The sequence below is a fragment of the Musa acuminata genome, chromosome BXJ1-11 (genome assembly GCF_036884655.1).
Source record: "Musa acuminata AAA Group cultivar baxijiao chromosome BXJ1-11, Cavendish_Baxijiao_AAA, whole genome shotgun sequence".
Classification (NCBI taxonomy): Eukaryota; Viridiplantae; Streptophyta; class Magnoliopsida; order Zingiberales; family Musaceae; genus Musa; species Musa acuminata.
The window spans coordinates 22,875,734-22,885,893 of record NC_088337.1 but is presented as its reverse complement, the minus strand read 5'-3'; the positions used below and the strand labels follow the sequence as shown (position 1 = coordinate 22,885,893).

Below are 10,160 nucleotides of genomic sequence, written 5' to 3'. Positions count from 1 at the left end.
GAGATTGGACATGTTCTCCAGGCTTACTTGGAAGTGAAATGCTATACAGAATCCAAACAAATCAACAAGTACTATTTTTAAGTCATAATGAACTACTCAGTTCCTATGCACAATGAACTTCCTAACTGATCTCTAAGCTTCGATCAGACATATGCATACAGCAGCTACTGAAGGGCTGAAACTAGAAATCTACACGATGGTGTGACTGATACAGGTTACCGTAAGCAAAACCAGTAAGAAGGTCCAAGTAACAGTTAGACAGAGTGCACTGCTGACAGTGCCTGTTGGGTTGTTTGAACCAAATACGGAATTGGAGCCAGCGGGGTTGTTCGCATTCAGCACAGATGAACCTGAACCTGAACCTGGGGTTGAACCTGAGCTGCTGGATGCAGGATTGTAACTAGGAATAGAACTGCACATTAAATGAAGATGCATCGATCATGGTGAGCCAGGATTCGTAACTCTAAAGATGAAGAACATAATCTAAAAGTTGAGTCTATACCTTGATGACGATGATGATGATGATGGATAAATGCAAGTTGCTGAGCCTGCCAAGATATTTATATGACTGCATTAGCCACTTCCATAAGAAATAAGGTTGGCTGATCTTTCTATCAATTTACACTACTTTAATTACCTTAAACCAGTAATTACTGTTCTATCAAGTTAGCTGACCTTTTACATGTCATAGTTTTTCAACTACATCTCTATGATACTATAATGAAATCGAAAATAAGTCTTACTTGGATTAACAGTGACCAGCATGGCTGTTCCTCCAAAATCACAGCTTGTTCCCACAGGATTCTTCTGATAGTAGCTGTTAAAGGCATATGAAGCATGAGCCTGAAGGCTATCTGGATTGAAGCAGCTTCCTGTTGACTGAATTGCTGTGCAGTCCGCACCTCCAATTCCACAAGCATAATCCAGTGCAAGCTGGAGTGCGGCATCCGTGGTTCCGGTCTTGGCCACACACCATGTCTGCCCTGTTACTGCTGGTGTGATGGGGACTGTGCTTGGCACAGTGACTGGTGGTGTTATAGAAGGTGTACTCACCGGTGGTGTAAATGGATAGGTACTTACAGGGTTGGTCATAGGAGGGTTCATAGGGTATGTTACTGGTGTTGTAGTAGGATTTGTCACAGGCACTACCGGTGTCGTTGCTGGAGTTAGGAAAGGATTTGTTGCAGGGACTGTGATTGGTGTGCTTACTGGATTCATAGGTGGAATGGTGACCGGTGGCATGGTTGGATTTGTGGGGAAAACTGTGATCGGATTGGTGGAAGGTACAGTGACTACTGCAGGTGTTGGGTTTGTGGAAGGGATTGTAATCGGTGATGTGAAAGGATTTGTTATGGGATTTAAGGTATCATGGAGTGTCACTTTGGGTGCAGTGACAAGTTCTCGGCCATGGTTCAGGAGTTCTCTATGCAAGGGAGGGAACAGTTGCTCTTGCCAATCTAATGTCTTCTGTCCATGTTGCCTAAGATGCGATATGCCAATGAATAGCCCGACAATCCTTCTTCGCACAGAATCATTCTTGAAGATCTTCATCACTGTATCAAAAAATTTACCTATTTCAACTTCACTAGGGGTTACAGAGCTTCTCACAATTAGAATGATAGGGACATCAAGGTAAGCCAAATCAGTGCAAGCAGAGAAAGCCCTCTCGATAGTCGATTGAACAAAGTCCTCTCCTGAGCTCTGCTCTCCATCTACGAGAGCTTCTACTACTATAGGAGACTCCAAATTCTTCAAAATATGCATCAGCCTGTGAAGGGTCTTAGGATGTGTCCTGTGCAAGGTCTTGAGGTTTGAGAGGGAGAACATGACTGAGATCCTCATACTACTCTCAACACCAAAGGTCTTGCGAGAAGCATTGATTGAGGCCAAGGTGGAAAGGAGTGAATGGTGTCCACTGATGCTTACCATAATGCTATCGATGTTCAGCTTTGGGAGAGCCCCTAAGATATGAGTTTTAAGCCATGAGCTTGCTGTGACTTTCAATTTGAGTAGTTTCTTCTCTTCGAATTGGTTTACACAAAGATGCATGGAGATGTAGTCTCCCTTGTTTGCCACGAGTATCTTAAACAGTGCCCCTTTGGTCGACCAAGGGGCAGTGCTCTCTTCCCTTGCATCATAGGAGAACCCCACCAAGGTTCCTGAAGGACAAGAACAGGGACAACGTATGGTTCATCAGGATCAAACATTTCTTCACAAATCAAAAGGAAAAAGAAGAACCAATCAATGACAAGGACAATGGTCTAAATAATGGAAATAGATGTGCATGTAACCTTACAAATGATGCCTTTCTTCCCCTTTCTAACCAGTCCACACACATATATTCTTGGGCCCATAAAGAATAAGAATCTGTTCGATGACAGTTGTTTTTCAGTGTTCATCTACACATGAAATTCTCACACACAGTCAGCTATGGCTAATGAGCAGCTTATGCAATCAATCTTAAAAATGGCACCTTTCTTCTCCTTCCAAACTGTCCACATATATTCCTGGATCCAAAAGGGGAATAATCTATGCAACATTAGTTAATTTTCAGTGTTAATCTGCACTTTAAACTCTCAGAGACTCTCAACTATGGCTAATGATGAGCCGCTTATGCTAGCAATCTTACAAATGGTACCTTTCTTCTCCTTCCTTACTAGGGCACACACATTCTTGCAACCAAGAGGGAAAAATCTGTATACCAATTAATATTTTTCAGTCTCATCTACACTTGAAATTGTTAGAGACTGTCAGCTATGGCTAATGAGCAGCTCAACTGGCTGCATATGATGCCTTGTACTAAAGCACTGGAATTTGAAGATGATGGAAGAGAGGAGGGGCACTGACCTGAAGAGCAAACAGTGTGGAGTCCAAGAAGGATGGTGAAGAAGCAGCTCTTAGCTAAAACACCTCCAGCCATTAGGGTATTTGGAAGAGCAGAATTATTCTTTTCTCTTTTTCTAGCTGATCTCTACAAGAAAATGGGGTTGAAGAGGGCATTATGGAAAGGGAGATGAGGGAGGGCCAAACTGAGGTGGGGAGAGTGTTTTGTAGAGGAGGAGAAGGCTGGAGATGGAGGAAAAGAAAAGAAAGGGTGTCATAAAGCTTAAAGCATACACAGACCAAACCAGAGCAAAGGTGAAACCACTGGGAAAACCATAGCATATAATAACTCAAAAACCAGGATGTGACAAGAGTGGGGCAGGAAAAGAATGGTGACACTGTTCTCCACCTCCCAAGGAATCTATCAGATCTCTTTTTATTTCTCTGTCATTTCTTCTGCCCACTGGTACTCCTCTCTTGCTTTTCTTTTCTTTTTTTTCCTTTTTATGTCTTCCATTAAAAGAAGCCATGCAATATGGCTAATCACAATATTCTTTCAAGTACTTCTCACCATACATCATCACAATTTTCTTATTTATTTGTGGGAGGTAACAATAGTTTGTTTTGTAAGTTGACTTTTAAACAATAAAAGGTCAATATTCATAATTTTTACTCATATAAATAGAATGATATAAATCACAAATGAAAATTTTCATCATTGTACTAAGGCTTCTTTTGCCTTGTTATATTATTGTCCAAAGGAAGCATCCAATTCGGTGCTTCTTTCTTTCTTTTACAAACACTTTCTATGATGCAGTCAACAGGAAGTCAAAATTTTGTTCATCCAAAAGATGCTTGGATTGACTATTTCTTGTGCTCATGTCCTTTTGCTCCCAAGCCGCTATTTATCTCCATCCATATCCATTTCACTTTAGAATGAGCTCATCAGATCCGCATTAGATGAAAATCTAACGAGTGCGATTTGGTTATGCATTAGCAATTGCGAAGAAGTATGCATAAACCTCTGAAAGATTTGCAGATGACACGACAAGAGGAAAAGGGCTGCGTCAGTGATAAGAACGAGGTAGTAAAGGTAACCCCTTTCCGCTCAGGATGACGATGGACTGAAGTCTTTACGGAAAAGATGAGATTTATAGGGGAAGAAAGGCATGCCATTTCTCCAGATGACGATGGATTGAAGCCTTTACAGAAAAAGATGACGAAGAATGAGAGATTTGATTCATATCAAATTCTGCATATAAACAAATTTCAGTTCAATTTTAGCTACTTAAGATGCGTTTGCATTCTGCATTCTAAGCAGACAATAATCATTCTCGGCATTCGATCTGTTCAATTAAAGCACGCACAAAGGTAGAATAATCGAAGTCATCCCATTCAACAATAGGTTGATAATATCCTCATAAGAGAAATCTAAATCTCTGAGCCTCCCATCAAACAAATCCAAACCACAATCTAATCAAACACGCTCAAATGTTAGCTAAAGCTGGAGCTCAATCTCGACCGGGAAGGAGACAGCTGAGTCACCATCTCCTACCACGATGGCATGCTCGCCGGAGTGCAGAACAACATATGCCGTCTTCTCCACCAAGTTCAACGCCTTGCAGGCATTTAGGCTAAACTTCACACTGCTCGTCTTCCCGGACTCGACATACACTCTCTGGAACGCCACCAGTTGCTTCAGTGGCGCGTCTGCAACTCCTTTCGGGGGCTTCGAGTAGACCAGCACGACATCGTCTCCGTCGACCTTGCCGACGTTGGTCACGTCCACCTCGAAGCTCATCTCTTCCTTGCACCCCAACGCGTCGACGCTTATCGATGGACAATGAGAATCCACTGTGGCATTAGCCTTGTCGGAGGGCAGCTTGCACAGGTGATGGTTGTCCACCTTGATGGGGAGGAAGATACCGGAATCGTTCTTCCTGCTGTAGCTAAACTGGGTGTAGCTCATTCCATGGCCGAATGGGTAGAGGGAAGTGCCATTAAAGAACTTGTAGGTTCTACCAGGGTAGCCCAACTGATCATTTGGTCGCAGTTGCATGGATGTCATGGGCAGTGCATCTACGTACTCATTCTTGTACCATGTCAATGGCAGTCTTCCTCCTGTAAAACCAAATTGCATGAAGCTTAAAATTGGATGAAGCTTGTCATCACACACACAGAGACAGAGATACCGGGATTGTGACGCCCAAATATCACATCAGCAATGGCTTGACCTCCTTCTTGACCAGGGTATCCAGCCCAGAGAATGGCGCCAATCTTGGGATTGTTCTGGGCAAAGGATACATCGACGCAGCCGCCCGCCATGATCACCAAAACGACAGGACCTGCAGAGGCCTCCGCCACTCGGTTGATGAGCTCAGTCTGGAAACCAGGGAGGAGGAGATCATTCCGATCCAGTTCCTCCCTCTCCACCTCGAGGCCCAACCCTGCGACTATGATGGTCGCCTCGGCCTTCTTTGCAGCTTCCACGGCAGGGCGGATGGAGCGGCTGCTTCGGCAATGGACGTCACAGCCCTCATGGTAGTCCACTCTGACATCCTTGGCAATGGAATCCAATGGCGAGACGTATCGACACGGTATACCTGCAACGGTGAACCAGATCAAACACCTGAGATCTCGTTGACCGTGGTGGATGGCTAAAGTGTTTGATGAATTTACCTTCGTAGTTGCCGATCATGGCTTTGGTGGCTTTGGCATGAGGGCCAACCAAAACGACATCTTTGTGCTTCTTGGGGTCCAGAGGTAGTGTTAGATTGTTCTTCAGGAGGACGATGGCTTGCCTTGCGGCATCTGCAGCCAAATGGATGTGTTCTTTTGTGCAAATATCATTCAGTCCTAGGTTCTCATAAGCCTCTATGTTATCGAAAAATCCAGCCCTCATCAGGACCATGTAGAGGTTCTTCAGAGCATTGTCGATGTCGCTCTCCCTCACTTTGCCTTGAGCAACTGCCGACAAGGTGTAGTTCTCGTAGTAGTTCAGATTCCCAAGCCCACAATCCAAATCCAGTCCTACAATACAATAGCTTTTGTTCAGAGAACATATATTATGTATATACATAGAGAGAAAGAGAGAGGGAGGGGTTTGAACTTGCCGGCTTTCATGGCTTGACCGACAGCATCCTCTGCAGTATCACCGAGCCATTTGAGTCGCTCATGCATCACCTCAACTGAGTCACAGTCGGAGACAATGTAGCTGAAGAGTTTACAGGGATATATAGAGATACATTAGATTCACTCGAGAAGGCAACAAAAACAAGTATCTATCTTATTCGTTCTTACCCATGAAGTTGCCAATCATTTCTTAATGTCTGAGAAAGGAGCTTGGCATCTGCACATGCTGGAACGCCATTAACGCGATTGTAGGAACACATGATGCTGCTCGCATCACCTTCCTTGACGCACATCTCAAATGGCCGAACGAACGTCTCCACCATGTCTTGCTCAGTCACCTTAAACAGGTGAGATCATTAGAACCAGACATCACAGAGATCACTCAGAACGTTGCTAATCTAGTGCAAGATGATAGATACCCTACCCTGGCATCAAAGTGGAGGCGAGAGACACCAAACCAGTTGTCGAGATCATAGGCAGCGTAGTGCTTGCAGCATGTGGAAACCTTCAAAGGCCTCGAGTCCAAGTCCTGTACGTTCTCAGTCCCCTCGACATCCTGCATGCCCCTCACGAAATTTACAGCGTAGCGGCCGACGACAAAAGGATCCTCTCCTGGTGTCTCCAGAACTCTTCCCCACCGTGGATCCCTTACGACGTTTACGTTTGGGCTCCAAAAGTTCAGCCCGGTATGGCCTAAGTTGTACATGGCTCTTCCTTCTGTGGAAACAGCCTGCAACCAATGAAATCGATCTTAGCGGCGATGGTGCAGAAGTAGAGCATGCAAAAGGTGAGATGCACAGCTACCTGTCCGATCTTCTTCCACAGCGACTCGTTAAAGGATGCAGCGGCGAGGATGACGTTGGGAAAGCTGGTCGCTGCGGGAACCACATCGCCGAAGTAGGTAGCGTGGCCGGTGACGGCGATGCCATGAAGCGCTTCTGACCACCAGCCGTACTTGGGCAGCCCGATGCGGCCGACGCCCTGGGCCCGGTCTCCGAGCTGGAGTATCTTCTCGGCCAGTGTCATCCTGCCAACGAGATCCTTTACCCTGGCAGGGTAGGGAAGCGAGGAGTCGCAGTAGGCGAAGTCGTCCTTCCGCAGGCCTAGCGCCTCGAACCTCGCGGCGTCGCACACTTTGCTGTAGTTCTTGCCGCCGGTCTCGATCGCGCCGGGCTCGGAGGCATGCTGTGGTGTGGCGGCAGCCGCAGAAGCAAGGGTTGTGGAGAAATAAGGAGGGATGAGGACGAGGAAACCAGTTATCATGCACAGAAAGAAGGAAGAGAAGTGGTAGGAATCCATGTTGTGTCTTCTCGCTTGGTTAAAGAGGCTTATGAACGAGAAGATGGAGTATATGATGGCATCGGTTGGATGAGGTAGCGATGGCGCAGTTACGAAGACGACACGAAACAGCTTGCTTGATGGAGATAAGATGCATGAGGTTAATTTGTTACCCAAGAAATTAGCCTATGGGGATTCTCATCTGTTATATCTTATACATTGGAAAGAGAAGATTAATTTCAATAATAATGATGATTAACGTATATCAATTGGTTATATATAGACAATAACTTTATTATATATCAATGCTCTACCTCCACTTATAAAGGGGATTAATGTAGATGTTAACTTAAACTCGTTCCAAACGAATGTCAAATATGGATTCTCATTTATCCTTCTTAACTAAGTATCCATGGAACATATTAATCATCTGCCTGTGTTGTTTGGCAGCGACTCCTCGAAGCGGTGGGTCATCATATTACGCGTAGCTATTAAACCCCGTTCGGACCGACCGAGAAACCGAACCGGACCATTTTATGCCGACACCGTGGCAAGATGCGGGAGCGTGATTAGGTGGACGAGTCTAAGCGGGAATCTTTCTGCGAAACAGGACACCGCTTCGACGCCTAGACCCTATAAATATCGTCTCTCACGACGAAGCCGACCACGACCCTCGTCGCCGCCTCTCTCGATACGGAACCCTAACCCTAGAAGCAGCGGGGCCGCCGTGAGTATGCAGATCTTCGTGAAGACTTTGACGGGGAAGACGATCACCCTTGAGGTGGAGTCGTCGGACACGATCGACAACGTGAAGGCGAAGATCCAGGACAAGGAGGGCATCCCGCCGGACCAGCAGCGCCTCATCTTCGCCGGGAAGCAGCTGGAGGACGGCCGCACCCTCGCCGACTATAACATCCAGAAGGAGTCTACCCTCCACCTGGTGCTCCGCCTCCGCGGCGGCGCCAAGAAGCGCAAGAAGAAGACCTACACCAAGCCCAAGAAGATCAAGCACAAGAAAAAGAAGGTCAAGCTCGCCGTCCTCCAGTTCTACAAGGTCGACGACGCCACCGGCAAGGTCAGCCGCCTCCGCAAGGAGTGCCCCAACGCCGAGTGTGGCGCGGGCACATTCATGGCCAACCACTTCGACCGCCACTACTGCGGCAAGTGCGGCCTCACATATGTCTACACTAAGGCCCAAGCCGACTGATTAGTATCTCCAAAGAAGATCCTTCCTATTGCCGCGGATGATGAAGATGGTGAGATCTTCGAAACTTGGATGTTTAGATGGATAAATGCTAGTAAAAATGTCTCTTTTTTGGGATGAAGAATTTAGTAGCACATATTGGTTTTGTGCAGTGTTTTGACATTGGTTTCCGCTCATTTCCTGGCCTCAATCTTTCATAGTATTTTGTTATAGCTGGGACATAGGTAACTAAGAAAAATTTGATCTTTGAATTCGAATCGGGCATTGTTTGTGTTCTGGTGGCTTACTTTAATCTTTCTCTGCAACCACAAATCGTTTTGCTATTATCATCGACGGTTTGCTTATGAAGGTCACTGCTATTTGGATATGGCAATTCTTTTTCAGATGGCCTTAAAATCATTAACACACTAGAGCCTAGAATATGTTTTCCAGAGTGCTGCTCGAGGAAAATTAGCAGTGTATCTTTCTTTTTGCCATTTCTGTATTCCGATTGGAGGTGTCAAAAGGAAATACAAGATTTGTTTAGCTGAACAGAATCTTCAAGCATTGATTAACCAACCAAGAATGCATTGCTCACTGAAAACTTGAGATGCCTTGCAATTTCGAGGGTGAGATTCAGTAACTGTTTGTGTTACTTCTACATACTATATATAATGGAACTTTTCAGTCAGTTCTACACTTCTATGGCTCAGTGCTGTATGTCTCTCTCTGTCGGACTTTTATAAAGTTCCCAATCTGTTATGTGGTATTTGTTGTCTGTGCCTGTGACTAAGAACATGTTTTGCTTTAGGTTTTCTCTTTTACCAGTTGTGGTGAATATGGTAGGAAAAATGGCAACTTTTGGGAGGTTATCTCTTTTACAGAATTAAGGTTTTTGATGTTAATTAGTTGTGATAAATTATCAAAGTTTTTACAGATTTTAACTATCTGATATATATATTTTTTAATGTTTTGTTGTCGTTGTTTTCTTTGTTTGAAAAACACTAGTCTTTTTCTTGTTTGTGTTTTGTTGTCGTTTTCTTTGTTGGAAGAACATTAGTCATTTTCTTGTCATGGTGTTTGAAGTCACGGGCATTATTAGGTCTTATTTCCGTGGTTGGGCGCCCAAGATGGTTCAACAAGTTGGATGGTTGGATCAGGTGAGTGATAGAGTCAGATCGAACCCGAATTCTTTAGACTTACAGTGTGTGATGCGGGCTAATTATAGATTATATACTTTATAATTAGACCTCCTTGCATAAAAATAATATTAAAATTTATATTGAAAATTTTATAGTTGTGTAAGTAAAATATCTATATCCATTTATCCGGTGACGAAAACATAAAAATAATAAGTAAAAAGATAATTTTAATCATTGTCGTTGGTGGTGACGGATGACAACGTTATTGAAAGCCGCGGATGACTATTATGGACGAGGAGATCAATGACGAGAGGTGAGAGTCACTATGTCGACGTTAACACAATTGTCGACGCTCGGCATTTGCATCAACACCGACATAGATGTAGAGTGACGTCAATACAGATGTTAAGCGACCCTTTCGTCGCTTGGCAACTGCGTCAATGCTAATGTAGTGAGTGACTCTTTCATTGCTCTGCATTTACGTTGGTGTCAATGCAGTTATCAAGTGCGCGAAAGGGTCATCAATGTAGATGTTGAGCAACCCTTTCGTCACTCGATAACTGCGTCGATGTTAACGTATATACAGAGCGGAGAAAGGGTCG

The 10,160-nt window shown here is 44.6% G+C and overlaps 3 protein-coding genes across 7 annotated transcripts; 1 reads left to right on the top strand and 2 right to left on the bottom strand.

The window, feature by feature from the left end:
* Positions 1-48: 48 nt before the first annotated feature.
* Positions 49-3,124, bottom strand: LOC135583458 (uncharacterized). 5 transcript variants are annotated; one of them, XM_065090046.1, is made up of 7 exons: positions 2,848-3,123; positions 2,639-2,694; positions 2,474-2,507; positions 2,292-2,399; positions 744-2,159; positions 503-548; positions 49-412 (listed from the first exon to the last, which is right to left on the bottom strand). In XM_065090046.1, the coding sequence occupies exons 5-7, from the start codon at positions 2,047-2,049 to the stop codon at positions 190-192; spliced, it is 1,575 nt and encodes a 524-aa protein (XP_064946118.1). In that variant the 5' UTR covers positions 2,050-2,159; positions 2,292-2,399; positions 2,474-2,507; positions 2,639-2,694; positions 2,848-3,123; the 3' UTR covers positions 49-189. The 5 variants fall into 5 exon arrangements, with proteins under 5 accessions (XP_064946118.1, XP_064946119.1, XP_064946117.1 ...); XM_065090047.1 differs by having other exon boundaries at positions 2,297-2,399; XM_065090045.1 differs by having other exon boundaries at positions 2,297-2,507.
* Positions 3,125-4,270: 1,146 nt separating this feature from the next.
* On the bottom strand, positions 4,271-7,232 carry LOC103971487 (probable beta-D-xylosidase 2). Its single transcript, XM_009385512.3, has 7 exons — positions 6,760-7,232; positions 6,380-6,685; positions 6,124-6,293; positions 5,937-6,037; positions 5,503-5,853; positions 5,016-5,426; positions 4,271-4,944 (listed from the first exon to the last, which is right to left on the bottom strand). The coding sequence occupies exons 1-7, from the start codon at positions 7,216-7,218 to the stop codon at positions 4,322-4,324; spliced, it is 2,421 nt and encodes an 806-aa protein (XP_009383787.3). The 5' UTR covers positions 7,219-7,232; the 3' UTR covers positions 4,271-4,321.
* Positions 7,233-7,911: 679 nt separating this feature from the next.
* LOC135597287 (ubiquitin-ribosomal protein eS31 fusion protein-like) lies at positions 7,912-8,561 on the top strand. Its single transcript, XM_065090042.1, has one exon. It carries the CDS (start codon positions 7,967-7,969, stop codon positions 8,438-8,440), a length of 474 nt encoding a protein of 157 aa, XP_064946114.1. The 5' UTR covers positions 7,912-7,966; the 3' UTR covers positions 8,441-8,561.
* The last annotated feature ends 1,599 nt before the right edge of the window (positions 8,562-10,160 follow it).

Bases quoted from the DNA above. Each gene is read 5' to 3' on its own strand.
- LOC103971487 (XM_009385512.3), bottom strand. From the start codon at position 7,218: ATGATAACTGGTTTCCTCGTCCTCATCCCTCCTTATTTCTCCACAACC. The intron at 6,294-6,379 runs GTAGGGTATCTA...CACCTGTTTAAG, and splicing joins GCCTCCACTTTGATGCCAGG to GTGACTGAGCAAGACATGGT. The intron at 5,427-5,502 runs GTAAATTCATCA...TCACCGTTGCAG, and splicing joins CATGATCGGCAACTACGAAG to GTATACCGTGTCGATACGTC.
- LOC135597287 (XM_065090042.1), top strand. From the start codon at position 7,967: ATGCAGATCTTCGTGAAGACTTTGACGGGGAAGACGATCACCCTTGAG.
- LOC135583458 (XM_065090044.1), bottom strand. From the start codon at position 2,920: ATGGCTGGAGGTGTTTTAGCTAAGAGCTGCTTCTTCACCATCCTTCTT. The intron at 549-743 runs GTAAGACTTATT...ATATCTTGGCAG, and splicing joins GCTGGTCACTGTTAATCCAA to GCTCAGCAACTTGCATTTAT. The intron at 413-502 runs GTATAGACTCAA...TTTAATGTGCAG, and splicing joins TCATCATCATCGTCATCAAG to TTCTATTCCTAGTTACAATC.